Below are 16,478 nucleotides of genomic sequence, written 5' to 3' on the forward strand. Positions count from 1 at the left end.
TATCCTATATAGGGATATCTGGATAGGGAACTTTCTGCGATTCTATTCTCCTCTCTCACGGCAGGTGTTGTTGATGAGGAGAGTTCGAATTAATTAGTCAAGAGATATGTTTAGGGCGAAAACACCAAAAAACCTTCCAGTTCTTATAGAACATAAACTCTGATCGACGTTTGAGCTGAGTAGAAAATGAAGCTCAGCAGGAAAAAAAAAAAACACTTACACAGCCAAGCCCGTGATGCAGAGATCCAATCTATAATGCAAAAGTAAAAGGAATTAGACAGAGGCTGATAAGCTTTCCCATAAAACAACGAGATGAGCGGCTCTGTTCTTTCAGACTCATTCTGAGCGTGGCAGGGGGGTCTTTCTTGAAGATAAGGAGGTACAATGTTGCTCTGCGTGAGTAGGGAGGGAGTGAAAGTATTCTAACATGTTATTGTTTAAAACGTAATCACAGGAAGCACTGGAGTGAGACAGACTGTAGAGGGAACCACGATCACTGCACACCTCCCTGCTGCTGTTGTTGGCAAATATACTAATAAGGCTTTTATTGTCGTTTTACTTTTACTATAGTTTTCCAAATATTTGCAATTTTGTTTCGGTAAAGGAGATTTTTGGGGGGGGACTTGTGTTTCTTCAAGACAAAATGAATGTCTCCAGCTGAACAGGTAAAATTGATAAAAATTGGAATTCTTAACGTATGAAATGTTAAGAACGTATGAAATATCGGAGATAAAAAGGCCAAAGTGTGAGTTAAAAAATGTACACTGAAAAATTATGAAAACAAGACACTGTCCATTTACACAAATAAAGGATTAGTTTGTTATTTCAATATTTTACACCAGAAGTCTAATTGATTAAGAAATGCTCTCATTTACAGGAAATGCAGATGGTTCATATCTTACAGCTGGTGAAGCATTAATAAATGTCTCTCCCTGGCTTGTAAAACTACAGTTCATGAACTTTAAATGCCAGTCCTTTATGAGAACTTGCAATTACCACTGTACTCTGTCTTGTAGTGTGTCATGTTTAGCATACCCAATTCCATGTAAAACAAATCTCACTAATTATCATCCATGTGAGGTTTGGGATTTTAGAGACAACACATCAAATTTTAAGCTTTAAAAATAACAACAATAAGACAAAGACAAGAAAAAGACAGATGAGTGGTAATAAAATAACTTCCAAGGCCAGCATAAATCAGTCTGGACAGATTAATCAAATGTTCATTAAAAACATTATAACAGAGCACTGAGCGTTTGAGAGTTCAAGAAATATTAAATTTATTAACCATGAAATTCTCTGTAAAGCAGATGGGCTATGATACCTGTATAATATACAAAATTAATTACTATTTTGATCTCTTACTAGGAGTAGTCCAATTCCATAACATGTAGTGTGGAAAAGACAATTTAATCTGTATTACAGTAATCACACACTGCATATGTTGGTCAAGGTCTTGTGTTTAGTGAAGCAAAGGAAAAAAAAAAAGGAAACCCTGCAATCAGATTTAGGATCTGTCTCAGACCGATCAGACTGATTATTAAGTCTCGGTAACAAAACAAATCAATCGACAAATCATTTTACAAATTCCAGATTTTGCGCAAAATCATGAACTTAGTAAAAGTATTGTGTAGCCGCCACATTGCAGAGAGCTCATAAGAATTTTGACATGAGGCGGCCCTTCCTGATCACTAGTCAGCGGAATGACTAATAGTATGGAATGCACAAGCAATTAAGTACAGGTGGTGCAGCTGACATTTCCCCACCGAAATGCTCCAACAAGATCTGCGAGCAGAGTTAACAAGTACAGTAAGTAGTATTTGTCAGCAAAATCGCCTTGAAGTTGAGAATAATATTTCTCTTGAATTAAAAGAGACGTATTCACAATCCTGCTTGTTTACAGTGTAATAGGGCCGCTTCACATCACTGGACGTTTTGTCGCCTCGTTCTGAATTGCAGAATATGGTGTTGCAAATACCTGGAAATTTCATCTATTTTGTGATGTAAATTGTAGGTTTTACATGTTACTGTGTACATTGTACTTTTATTGTGGTTTGAAATACGCTCATAAATACTGATTCTTTCTAACCCTGAAATATAAATGAGCTTTGCAGTTCCCCTTTAAGTCCAGTAAGTAATTCATTGCATATGACTGAAAATGAAGATGACAAAGTGTCAGGGAAGTTTTTGGACTTACAGGCTTCTTTCCCACAATCAGCTTCTCCACCTTCTGGACCTGGGACACGTGGTCTTCGTTGGTTTTCAGCTCCCGCTTGCGGATCCTCTCGTAAATCCCAATCAACATTTCCCGCGGGATGTCCTCGCCATCATCCACCCCTGAAGAAGACAGCAGGTTACATTACCACGCTTGCTGGAAGTTCCCTACACCAAACTCACTCCCCCCATCTCCCCAACCCAGTCTCATTAGAACTGCTCCAGCAGGCAGAGAAATTAGTTCTTCATGGTGTTGGCTATGTCCTCCTGCTTAAAATGCATTAAAAAAAGTAAATGCAAAGTATTTTTTTTTTGCAGAGTGAAAAAATAAGAAAAGTCAGTTACTCCACCACAGCTGCGCTACTTAACCAGGATTCAAAAATGAAGATGTCAGAGTGATAACATTTAAGACAGGTCATGAATTTTCTTTCTAAAAGGAATAACACAGACATTGTTAAGATGTTTTTCAATGACAGTCTTCCTGTATTAAACCACCAGGGCTTCACTCACAGTTTGTTACCATCTGCCCACAGGAAAAAAAAACATCTGAGCTTTGTTTAGGCCAACTGAGACACAACATAGACAGGGGCTGCCTTGAGTATTTTCTTTGAGACATTTTGGAAATGTTTAGGCTTAATATCATGCATACAATACATCTCAGGAGAAAGTGAAATCCATTTTTTTTATTTTGTTACTTCATGGCTTGCAAAAAAAGATGGCTTACCTCGCAAGTTCTTCACAAAATCTTCAAGTTTCATTTTGCGTTCTGGTTTCACGTTGGGGCTGTACATGTCAGTATTCAGAAGGATAATTGCAAAAGCCAGAATGAAGATTGTATCTGGGTTTCTGAACTGCCTTACCACTCCTGGATTACAGATACAATAACGCTGGCTGATGGAGAAACAGCAACAGAGAAGTGTTAAAATCTCAGGTTAGTGACTTTAACATGAAACACACAATAATACTATAAATACATAGCATTACTTCCTTGTTTTAAAAAGGCCAGATTCTTACAGCAATCACAATGACGAATAGAAAAATACCACGATGTCATGAGGATAAAATAAGCTTCATTCATTTGAATAATATTAATAATATCGAGGGACAAAAAGTTTGCGAAATGATTTACATGGAATGGAATAAAGCAAATCTTTAGATGTACTTAAAACATATTTCTTTCCAGGAACAAAAATTGTATTGTTGCTTTGCACTGTAAGATTTGAGCCATGATCAAGAATCCTCATATTTTTCAAATGACACTAGGGCTAAGGCATGAAGCCTTGAGGTTTTTTTCTAAGGTAAAAAACAATCTTTCCAAGATCTTATTAATTGGTCTACGAACATGGCCATGAGGCACAAATCGTTTTTACATTGAAACAGATACAGTATAAGCAAACAGAACCCTAACTTGTAGGGAAAGCTTATATTGTAATGTTTATAGGCTCTGACTAATGAGTTAGGCAGTGTAGGTGTCCTGCTTGAAATCATTTTCTTATTTTCTATGGAATATGGAAATTGTCCCGGTGGATTAGCAAAAATCACATACCTAAAAGCTTCGATTAGCCTTTCTACTTTCTGTGCTTCGCCTTGAACCCGGATATGAGCCTGGAACTTCCTAAGAGCTTCATCTAGCTCCATTCCCGAGAAATCCATTTCATCCACAACACAGCTACAGAAACACAAAACAGTCAGAGCTTAAAAAATGAAGCCGGCTTTGCTGGTGTTGTCTGCACTGATAAACACTCTTATCACACAGACACTAATGTTGAAATATACACAGATCCCACATGGTGCAGAATGCCTGTTTATTTGCTCAGAGTTACATTCTTCAATGACTGTCTGGAACTCAGCTGCAGTAATGTAGCTCAAACTGTCTTGAAGCAATTTTTTGGTTTCTATCCCAGTGCAGCAGTTGAATAAATCTCTGCTCCAGAGTGCAACGTGTTTCCATACATAAAAATTGTATTTGAGATCTTACTATGTTTCAGCACCAAGCTTCACATTTTATTTGTAAAGGACAAAAAATAATGATTGAATTAGATATGTGTTTTAGGGAAATACCTACAATTCTCAATGCAGATACTTTCTTAAAAATGGATTTACTGTGAGGAACTCACCCTTAGAAGCACCAAACACACGTTAATAAATTACAATATCACATACTGTATGCAGTCTGTATGAAGTTTGAATATATTCTCTAAAATGTAAAAATACTCCCATGTGTATCTTGAGATATCATATAACATTAGATTTTTTTACTGCCTGTATCATGAATATACCCAAACTGAAAAAAGGATAAAAGCAGAGTGGGAAAAGTATTTATTATACACAGCTAATAAACTTAATTGAAAATAATGGGTGAGTCATGTAAAAAAGATATAATCAAAACTTCAAAACATTTCCACTATGATATAAACTAAAAAAAAATTGAACAGAAAAAATAAATTTGCTTACAGTCTTGAGTGAAAGAATACACTCATCTACCTAATTTGGAATCTGTTCTATTAGTTTGAAAGTGGCAATAAATACATTCAGGATTTACAAGGTATTGGCTTTGATTTGTATATCAAGATGTCTTTATTATATGCGATTTATCTTTTGTTACTTCAAAATGTTTCTCTTCACTTGCATTAAATTGAAAATACAAGGTACTCACTCCAGGACATCCCTGTTGAACTGTTTCTGTCGATTCCCCAGAAACTCTCCAATCATCTGCCGACTCAAGCCTTTCCTTTGCAGTAGGAAGTGTGCCACGCCCACAGGTGTGTCAGGAACAAACCCTCTCTCGATCAGGTACTGAATGCCCTTTTCTGGCTTCCTGGACACACAACAAACATGTGCACATTAGCACTGGTCTTCTAAAACAGAACAGTGGACCACAGTTATCTATGGTCCACTGGTCTTCTGGACAGCTGTGGTTTTAGTTTATTGTGATCTAGGTTTCAAAAGACCATCAGACTGCAATTCAGACAACAAGAATCGTGTGCTTTTTAGATTTTGTATGTTATTTTCAAATTACAGACCCACCAAATTTGGAAAAGACAATTTGGCTCTCTGGCAACAACTCCCACGCTCTCTCAGACAAGAATGGGACACATGGACACAAGCTACCAACACACTCACCTCCACATGTTGCAAACTCAACGGTATTTGACAAGAGAGTTAGCTGCTGCAAGCACCCACTAAGTCACAGACAGTGCTGAGTGCCCTGCCTGACTCACCCAAGCCCTCTCCTACTGTCCTACCTAAGTCCTACCACTTGGCGAATCCTGGCCGCAGTCAGATACTGACACGATGAATTCATCCATCCTTTTTTTAAACTGCTTCATCCCTTTCAGGGTTGTGGGTGAGCCGGAGCCTATCCCGACAAGACATACAGTAGGTGCAAGGCAGGGGACACGCTACACAGGATGCCAGTCCATCGCAGAGAACACACAGACACAAACACAGCCGTGCACACACTCACACCAGGGCCAATTGTCCCAGAAGCCAATTAACCTGCCATTATGGCTTTGAACTGTGGGAGGAAAGCAGAGCTCCTGGAGGAGACCTACGTGAAAACAGACAGAACTTACAAACTCCACAGAGATGGAGCATGTCAGGTCCAGCACACAACCCAGGGTGCTGCAAAGTACAATGCTAACCACTGCACCACCGTGGCACCTGATATCGACAGCAGCCAGGCTTGGACTTTCTGCAGTTCATTCTGAGATGGCACCTTTACTGGTTGAACCATTTAGGACCTGACCCTTTTCATGCTGTTGCACGAATATCATGAAAATGAATAAAAGTACATTCCCACGTACTTCCAAGTACTGTAAATGAGACACAACTGTCTTCTCCCAAAAAGCCCTCAAGTTTTCTGTCTTTGGCTCGTTGAGTTGCAACTGAAACACTTATTTCAAATCAAGTGAAATGTGAGAAAAGAAAAACAACAAAAATAACTTTTTATCCTTCAAATATAAACCTTCAAATATATATTTACTACAATTACCTTTCATAGAGAATAAACTTGGCTTTAACTGGATTTAAGAATGTATTGGATCACCCAAAACACATTGTAGACTTATTTGAAAAAATAAGCGTGTCAACCTAAAAAATAAACTACATCTCCAGTAAACTAGATTGCAATGTATTTTGTTATATAAACTTTAGTTACAAACAGGCACATAAAAACATACTGCCCGGAAACTTCAGAAAGTTACAACAAGACTCTTTTATGTGTTTAAGCCTGAAATGTTACGTTATCACCCCAATCCACATGGGATTTTACAGGAACCTCATTAATGTTCGAAAGCTTTGATGTAACCCACCACACACAGCTGTGGCCTTATCGATGTCTTTTAGCTAACAGTTGTCCATATTTTCTAATGGTGTATTTTTCATAGCTCTGAAGGTTTTACACTCCTTTTTATTTTCAGTTGAGTTATGATAGCCTGTCTGGCTGTTGAAAGGGAATGGAATCCGCCTGTGAGAGAGGCTTGGAGCAAGATTGCATTTCTTAATGTAGCCAAAATCAATTTCAGAGAACAAGGTGACCCTACTATTTTTAAAGAGAGCCGATGACAACAAAAACATCACCTTTTCAAGAACGAACCTGTTCTGCCATCTCCTATTCCTAGCTTATCTTATTAAACTCCATAGCCCGCGATACCGGATCGACCCATTTGTACTTGAGAGGTAGAGGCTGCCAGAATATGAAACAAGCTTAAAGTTCAATTGGAAATAATACAGCGGAACTTCAAATCACTGGCCTTGAGATTTCAACAGGATATGTCTGTGAACTTCAAACAAGGATAGCAAAATGTTTGAGTGAGAGCTTTGTGAACTTTTGCTTCACAAAACCCTCAGTTCTCAATACTAGCAACAAGCAGACATTGCTATTTCTCTTGAGATGCCTTTAATGTAGTATTGACTAGGACTGAACCAAAATAATTGTATTAGCCTTTCACTACTGTATGTATTAACCTAAAGGTATGGTTTATGAAACGTACCTGAAGGTACTTCATTATGTATAAGGTCATGTTGTACCTCTCAGAGACCAATTACATTAACCTATCCATGTAATAACATGAAGTGCAACACGTATAGGTGAGTTTATGCTCAGTTTAGCAACAATGTCTGCATTCTGAAAAGGTTTAAATCCTAATAACAGCCCCTGTAATAGAATGGTTACATCACACTTTTTCTCATCATCAGCAGCACTGCTTCATGACACTGCTTAAATGCACCAACCACATTTAGTACCAAACTTGTCGGGCCACTTAATCTCAATTGAGTTACGGTAGGTTCTTAACAAAAGCAAGATTAGAAACAAATCTAATCTAATCGAGTCATTTGCACACTTTCCTACAATTAGTCACGCAGTGTTGGAATGACAATTCCCAGCTTCTAGTCCTAGTTCTCATCTGTTAGGGTATGCACTCTCACGAAACATGTTATTTTGGAGAATGACTTATTAATGCCTTACTGAAAGCAGGCTCTGACATGAGCATGAAAAAAATCATTTCTGTTCTGCTCACCGTCAGTAAAAAATACAGATTTTTGTGTACTTTTTATGCAAACAAACAGCTAAAAAAAGACTACATTTTCCTATAGGAAATGGTCCTACTTTTGAGACAGCTCTTTTCATTTTTATCCACTATGTATTCACCAGATTGAACCATTCCTTTGAAAAGTAAAACAACAATACCAGCAGTAAATTGTATTTTGACTTTAATTAGAGTACGTAAAAACTAATTAATAATCATGACATAACAAATTAGCTTGTCTGTTAGTATCAATGCCAATTACCCCTGCTCAGAAAGAAACAAAATACCATTTGTATATTAGCTATAATCCATATTCTATTCTAATTTCTACAATATATTACTGCAGTAATGCAGTTTTGACAGTACCCTTAAGACTAATGTGAGATGGATATAACATTATACATTTAACATTTACTGTTAAATTGGATAATTATGATTAATTTACTGTTGGAATGCTCTCTACAGCATTAGTTATTTAATAAAATGTGAAGTTTTAAATAACTGCTTACCCTGATATACACCGTTAAACAGGGGTGAGGTGTTGAGTCCAATATAATTCATTTTTTCCCAGTCTTATTTTGCCTTTCAGTTTTAGTTTTCTCCAATTGCCTTTCAACTGTCACTTAAATGTAATGCTTTGCTTTACTGACAAGCAACACATGCTTTTCTAATTCCCCAGTGTTTCGACTTTCTTCATCAAATCAATATAATTATTTTTGCTGTGACTTAAAAAAAGTTCCAGTCAACTGGTTACACAGGTGTTGGAAAGAGATTCATCTTCATCACAGTTTTAGCATTTTATACCCTTGCATAGAAATAACTGAAATAAATATTCAGTTAATTTGCTTACGCAGAACCATCAGTTACTCAAGGTGTGATTCATAAATTCGGTACAATATTCCATTTGTACTTTTGAGAAATGGGAGTAAAAATATGAGTAGAAATCAGGCTTAAAAAGGCAGATGTATGACTTCATGTACAGTATTTTACTTCTGCACTTTAAAATAAATTAAATCCTGCTTAGAACTGTATAGAGAGTGAGTAAGATCTGAGTAAGATCTACTGTAGTAGTGTCTGAAGGTGAGAAATGAATAGAGCCATGTTTTGATCAAATTAATTCAGTGTCACACAGTTCTAATTGTGGTTCAGTACAACCAGACACCTAAAAGCCTGTTAGAGCACACTTGTCCAAGGCGTAAACATCACAATGTAAAACACAAGCAGACCATGCAGTCTTAAGAATACACCTACTTGTTAAAGAGGTTTAACCCAATCCTGTAATGCCTCTTCCTGATGACATCATTGCTAAAGGCAGGTGAGTCCCAGCTGTTTCGAGTCTCTTTATGGTAGGTCTGCTTGCTCAGTGTTTGTTCCCTTAAACTGTCTCTGGATGAAGACTCTGAGCTGCAGTTTATTGTATCATTGGAGTTCGAAGTGCTGTTAATGCTGTCATTGTCCCCATCAGAGTAGTCAGACTCAGATTTGCTCTGCCTGTTGGCAGTTCCATTGATGGCCAGGTGACTATCCAGCTGTCGGGGCCTGTGTCTGGCTTGTTCCTCCTCTCGAGACGGCCCCCTTTGAGGCATTGCATGAGTCACGTGTTTAGGGCTTCCTTGCTGGCTAGCCACTCCTCGGTCATAGGCATTTTGCCTTTTTAGTGAGCCTCTTTCCGACCGGTCACTCAGGTCCACTGAGCTGTCACTGGGTGGCTCGATAGTTAGCAGAGGTAAGTGGTCCATTCGGAGTCTCTGCTCCTGGCACTCCAGTGAAGGAGTACTCCGGCAGCTTGTGTCTGTGTCCGCCTTGTCATCCTTGTGGGTCATGGACCAGTACTCCTGGGATGAGTTCACAGATCGAATCCTCAGGTCAGACTCGGTACTGGAGGGCCGGTCCACAGACTGGGACATAGGGAGAGGCGGGGACAGCTCTTCTTCATCGATGTACAGAGTCACGTCGCTGTAGGAGGCTGTCATCTCATCCAGTTTGCGGTGATCGGTACTGTGGGAGGGCTTGACCTGGTAGGCCACTTCTCTCTCCATGTCAGGGTGACCCCGAACTTGCTCTGACTGATTCTCATCCGAGTGCAAGCTACGACAGTTCAGAGCATCGTCTATCGATTCGGCCAGAGATTTCACTTGTCTAGAGAAAGCGTCTTCCAGTTCTGTTATTGCATCGGTGAAATCATTCTGAGCAGCTGGTGACTTCATGTTGCCAGAACTGCCTAGATCCCCACATTCGGACTGAACAATCGCGCCTATCTTGGTGCCGTCATCCGTCAGGGAGACCTGTTTGCCCTCAAAGTAAGAGCTGTGGACTTTTTCAGGTCCTTCAAAAGAAAACTGCATTCTCATATTGGACAGGACAATGCGTCTGGACATGCGATTTTCAGACATAGAACTCCTGAGTCGCTCGAAGTTTTTGTTCATCTGATACTGCCGGAATGCTGTTTGGATCGTACGAGCTGCATGTCTTGTTATGAAACGTCCTCCATATTTGCGTTCTAGCATCTCCACCTAAGGGAAGCACATGATAAATTATCATTTGTATGGAACAAACTACATTCTCTAACAACCTCTCATCTTGACAAGACATGTAATGTGATTTGTGATAACCCAGATGATATCACAGTATATCATACTTCAAAAATGATTGAAAGTCCTAATCAATTCCAGGCTGACAGGTGCAATCACAAAAGTCAGAAAGGATTTTTACCAAAGATTATGTCATTTATTTAAACGTTTGTGGTGAAATAATCCCAGCCATGAAATAGTCACTATTTTGTTTTTTCCACTTTCGAAATATTTACCACATTTTATTCTTGGTAACAATACCTTCAACAAAATAAAAGAATCACACAAATGTTTATATTTAGATATTCCTATATAATGATTGCTAACATTGTGAGATATTTTAGGCTCTATACTACATTTTAATTAATGCAAAAGTATATGAAAGATAATTAATTGTGTAAACTCTACAGCTGTATTAATACCATAGTTTAAGACATTTTTATCATACCTAATTGCCTTACAAATATTCCACGTAACTGTTCCCAGTATTCCTCTGCACAATCACAACATTCCTTTAAGACTCAAAAATTCCACCTTCCTTTTTAATACCCAAACTTCCACAAGATTAAAACAAAAAGATTTTCAAACACAATAACACAAACTAATACTCTTTTTGAAACTGAAGAGTAATTAAATAAGAGTTTTGAAAGAATGGCAGGGTGACTCTTTCGTTTTTCACTCCGTTCCGTGTATTCTTTTTTTTGCTGAGCAGTTTCCCACAAATAATGGACACTCACAATGGTATTCAGTTTGTTAAGCCTTTGTGGATTATTAAATATTCTTTGCTGTAGCACACAGAAAAACCCACGAATCCACTAAAACAGGCTGAGGCAGTGATTACTTGAAGAGATACAAAAAATTAACGTTACTAGGAACTTGTTCATGCATGTGCTTAAGAAATCTATACAACAGAGTCTTATTTCTGATCCAACAAAGAGAATACAGTGATTCATTCATGGTTGTGATTTCAGATGTTTAAGCTGAGCATTTTACAAATAGTGCTGCATTACCAAATCAACTGTGTTTGTTGAACACCGCACTTTTGGTTTACAGTGTTTCCAAGTTAGAACTGGGAAGGAAAGACAATAGAAAGTTAACTGGAAGGGCAGATAAAGATGTTAAGAAAAGCTTGGAATAGAACCAGTGCTGTAAAGAAAATTAGATGCTTTCTTCAGCAGATCCGTGTTCTCCTGACAGGGTTCACATAACAAGCCTCTGTGCTCACTTCTGTCACCTGCAAGGAAACTGCCTTTCCATGACAAGTACAATAAAAGCGCTTTAATATAACATTCTGGGAAACTATCTGAGGACACAGCTTCAATGCAGCCGTTGGTAGACAAGAATATACACTATAAAAGCAGCAGGCAGCAGGAGTAAGTACTGCACCTACAGAAGAGACGGATTCGGAGGAGCGTAGCATCTGAACTGCTTCTCAGCCTCGCTGTGACAACTCACAGTGACTGGCCGCTGCCGTGCTTCCTAATGACTTTCTGTTCAGTAAACGTCTGTCTCGCCCCCCCTCCACGTGACGTGTGTGAGCACTGTGAGGCGGGTGGGGAAAGCGGGGTACCTGCTTGTCTTGAAGGTCCGTCGAGAGCTCATAGCTCTCAGAGAGGGATCGGGAGCGCTTGATCGCCTCCTCCTCGGCCTGCTTGCGCAGAATGGACTGCGAGTGCTGCAGCTTCGGTCTCCGGGGCCGCTGCTGGCCTGGCGCTATGGAATGGCCGTAGAGAGGAGGATCAAAGTGGTCGGGACTGAGAGCCGAACTGTGGGTCACAGGTCCTCGGCCATAGCTGGAGGCACCGTCCAGCGCGGCGCCGGTCTCACTGCCCGGGGCTTCACCCTCCACACTGCAACGGTAAAGGAAGAGGACAAATCCCATTGGTACAGTGAAAGTGCTTTCCGTTTTACATTGTGTTTTCCTCCCCAGAGGATTCCAAAGTTGGGACCCACTTCGTCCTCCACTGAGGTCCACTGAGGCCCACTGGGCTAGACTGTGCCAATCCACAGTGGGATTTAGTCTTCATAACACCACTAAGGGAAGGATTCCATAGGATCTTTTATTTAACATTGAAACAATACGACATATACAGTACAAAGTAAAATAATGTATAACGTTCATCTCTTATTTTCTTATCATGTCATTTTTTAATATAATTAACTATTTACATTATGCCAGCGTGGGTGGGAGGTTGCTTCTAGAACTAAAATCAGCATGAGAACAACAAATAACCAACAATCTTGACAAAACACAGTTTCACCCTCTTTCACAGAACAAAATCAGGTCTGAACGTGGCCATAAACCCAATCCAGGCTTGCCAGTATTTACTTAACCTTTCTGCTTGTAACCTGAGAGAAAAGGTGATCTTTTCCATGATATAAATCTCCACAACATTGATCCACTGTTGTCGGGTGTTGTTTAGTAAACCATTTTCTCAATTCCATAGGATCTTAAATGACGAAGTAGTCAGGATTCAGCTGAAGGACAGCACAGTGTCCCCTGACTTTGTATATTCCTTTTTCAGTATATCCTGTACAGACTGTATTTCTATAAATAGATATTTTTGACACCATCTATATATTGTAAACTTTTATAGTTCTGCTCATGAAATGTCAAAGAGTTATACATTTACTGCATGTTGTATTTAAAATGCACCTGCCAGTTTCCAGTGGCCTCTGTGTATACAGAAAACAAAAACATGATCTCATATGTGTCAGGTTCAAAGTACAACAGCCAACAGTATTGCTTTAAATCCTCACATGGGCATAAAATCAGTTAAACAGTTCCAGTTTCATAAAGAGGTATATTTCTTAGGACTATCAAAAATTTAAACAGTGTTTGCCCAGAGAAACAGAAAATAATTTCAGCAACATTTAACGTGAGTGAAAAACTTTCCTTGTTTCAAAAGATTGACAAGGAAGTGAAGGATGGAACACAAGAATATACATTGTGCTATAAACAGGGCTTCTCTGTCTAAGGTCTTAGACTCACCTTTTCGGTCTGGTGGGTGTACCCATGGTTCAAAACTGCAAGAAATTCATACCACTATTTATTCAGCTATTCTCTAAGAAACCCATCTGGCTACTCCAATTTAGTTTTTTCAGAGGTTTTTACTTTTAGAACTCTCTTTTCCAATTACAGTATTTGAGTTATAAACACCTAAAGCACTTTGTGTTGTTAATCAGATTCCTTATTAAATGTGTCTGAAATCATCTAGGGCAAACCGTGAAGAAGAGATTATTTTCATTGAAGACAGAACCTAATGACAGGGACTTTGATAGGTCCAGATGACAGGTACATTGGTAGCACTTCATAATGGAACCCACTGAGAGAAGTTTCTTTTGATGGAACTCTGTAATGTATTTGATAATAAATTAATTTCCTTGAATAACAGTCTGAATACATATATATATGTTAACTACATGCCAGTAGGTAGTTCCATTATTATTAAGATTAAAATCACAGCCCCATGTTAAATATTTATTTTCCTATTGCTTCTGAAAAATTGATAATCACGCGCTCGACCTCATCTGATTCTGTTGAGCAAACTCACATAAATCTGATGTCAGAACTGATTATACACTGCCATCGTGCTACTCAGAAATTCATAGGATATTAATGAGAAGACCCCTACCTTGAAAAACAGCAATGTAAATTCAAATAGATTGTTAATTGGTTTCTTATATTCCCTGCAGCACTCAAAATGATTGCTTCAAATCCGACAACTGTTTCTGGGTTTCCTAAGAATTTGAAATTCCTCTCTCACACCCAGTGTTGCATTGTGATTCATGAAGAAGTTCAAGGTACAGATTGTTCCTTTACCTGTAAAAATACCTCCCTAGTTACGTACATCTCAAAGGTGCCAAAGTCTATTGTGTTGAGACATATCCAAGAACTAATATGACTCCATCTGAAAACCATATTAGTTAGACAATCATATCGATATTTTGTGTACATTTCAGGTGGATTATCTTCTAAATAGCAGCTAATAAATATGGACTTCTACTAGCAGACCAATCTTTTTTAATGCTCGCCAAACAAGTTAAAACCCCCCCAAAAAACATGAGGAAAAAAGAAAAAATAAGCAGCAAAAAGCTGCTAAAAGATTACAATTGAAAATGATACGTACAGTATGTATTAAACAGAAAAGGTATGAGAATATACATGATGATGGGTAAAATGAGACAGAAAATGTTACTGTTCTCCAACTATATTATATTTTTCTCAATCCATGGAGAACATTCAGTACAGATGGTAGATCGAAAGCAGGAAAGACAGAGATTTCAGTCTCTTTGAATGAAGCCTACCTGCAGCATCCAATTTTACAAATGACAGCGCCTATCACACACCCAGCAGTGCTTTCCTTCCTTAATAAAACAGCAGCTGATTTCGGCTTTCTACTGTAGCACTGCAGGGATATACATAATTCAATTGTTTTGTATAAACTTCCCCCCTGTTTTCCTTTCACGCTGAAAGTATCCGGGGAATGCTGACTTCAGCCGGACTGAAAATCCCCTCCTGTCACATGCCTATGTGCTGCAGTTCTCCAGTCATACTTTCCTCATCCAATGTAACAGAGGTGCAAATACACTGAGAGGAACCAAAAATGCAAAAAACGCTATTGGTCCTGTTTGTAATATGTCTCAGTATTGGACTAAATTGTTTCATCACTATCATATTATTATAAGCAATATAGGCTGAGTAAGTACAAAACATGCTGTACAGTTTGTGGCACCTACTAGTATTACTGCAAAGAAACAAATGCGTTGGAGAGTAAGTGCAATCATTTCAATTGTAAAAAGCCAATAACAGAAAAAAGAATAAATGCACATAGACAATATACAGTACGAACATGGTTTGGGAAAACATGTGAATGTTGTCTGACGAAATTAAAACAACTGTCTAGCACCACTTGCAACTTGCAACTGTGCAAGAAAGGTCAAGTTAGATTCAGTTGCGACTGCACAGGAGATAATATCACCCTTTAACTCAATTTTACAGATTGAGATGATGATGACACAACTGTAAAAAGAGTATTGATATTCTGGCCAACTTGTAATTCATTTGGCTTGAGGAATGACAGCCCGGCCATATGGACAAACCAAGGGGTTACTGCATTGGCATTAGAGTGGAGGAGTGTGACCATAATGATTTCATACCATATTGACAACATCGAGCTGGTTTACACAGTAAAATAGCCACAGAAAACCAAGCAAAATTATACCATAAAAGCTACTATCAAAATAGAGGTGCTTAACTGAGTTGTAAATTTGTCTAGTCCCAGAGCCTTTAATGAATACGGACAATGAGCTCCACAGTCATGGAGCTCAGGTGAGAAGGCTCTATTGCCCATTGGCTGGAGCCTGGTTTTAGGTTGAATAAAAAGCTTGCAAATTTCAGATTAAATGTTGGACTAAAACTCATGCAACAAGTCCTTCAATTAACCTTGAGCAAGACAGTATTCAGAAGAACCTTAGAACCTCTTCTAAATTTCACTGGGAGTCAATCCAATATGCACACTACAGGAGCTGCATGCTGAGAAACAATAGTTTTAGTCGGCACACGAGCTGCAGAATCCTGGACATACTGAAGCTATTTCTATGATAAGGTCTCCATGACAACCAACCTCATATAGAGCCTTTACAACTGTTGCCAGTTTTTGAAGATGAACCGAACATGTGGAGCGTCATGAAACACCACTGTGACAACAGCAATGCATTCAAAGATTTTATTGCAGAGCATTTTTTTCCCTTTTATAATGGACTGCCTATGCAGCATATTGCGTTCCCTCACATCTTCTGAACAAAAGCTGACTGCCAAGTTTAGATCTTACAGTGTTGCCAGCACATTGACAGCTTGCCAAAAATAAAGCCACCTGATTCCCTGACAGCCTCATGCAAATGCCTCAGCTTAAAAGCTGACTGTCTGTCTAGTGCTTTATTCGCACTAGGCAATGGGGATCAAATGTACATCTAATGATACACAAAGAAAACAGAGGTTTTTGATGATTCAGATCTTATTTTGCTGACAGTTTAGTGTTGATAAGAATGGAACATGGGTAGGTACCAATATCATCCATTGCACAAAACAACAACAGACACTCAGTTCTACTTCACTATACCAGCAAAGGGTTTTAAAAAGTACAGATGCTCACATTATTGC

General features: G+C 38.7%; 1 protein-coding gene across 9 annotated transcripts in view; it reads right to left on the bottom strand.

Annotated features, from left to right (window-relative positions):
• The window catches only part of iqsec1b (IQ motif and Sec7 domain ArfGEF 1b), a 201,310-nt gene that overhangs the window by 11,373 nt on the left and 173,459 nt on the right, over window positions 1-16,478 (bottom strand). For 8 of the 9 annotated variants that reach the window (XM_069189453.1, XM_006631039.3, XM_015348234.2 and 5 more), the window contains 7 exons: window positions 11,886-12,165; window positions 8,997-10,258; window positions 4,871-5,032; window positions 3,761-3,883; window positions 2,939-3,105; window positions 2,198-2,337; window positions 221-250 (listed from right to left, as the gene is read on the bottom strand). In XM_069189453.1, the coding sequence (XP_069045554.1) occupies window positions 221-250; window positions 2,198-2,337; window positions 2,939-3,105; window positions 3,761-3,883; window positions 4,871-5,032; window positions 8,997-10,258; window positions 11,886-12,165 (2,164 nt within the window). Of the gene's footprint in view, window positions 1-220; window positions 251-2,197; window positions 2,338-2,938; window positions 3,106-3,760; window positions 3,884-4,870; window positions 5,033-8,996; window positions 10,259-11,885; window positions 12,166-14,623; window positions 14,645-16,478 lie in introns of those variants that run through there. The other variant, XM_069189456.1, reaches the window with a different exon arrangement.

This window comes from Lepisosteus oculatus, chromosome 4 (assembly GCF_040954835.1).
Source record: "Lepisosteus oculatus isolate fLepOcu1 chromosome 4, fLepOcu1.hap2, whole genome shotgun sequence".
NCBI lineage: Eukaryota > Metazoa > Chordata > Actinopteri > Semionotiformes > Lepisosteidae > Lepisosteus > Lepisosteus oculatus.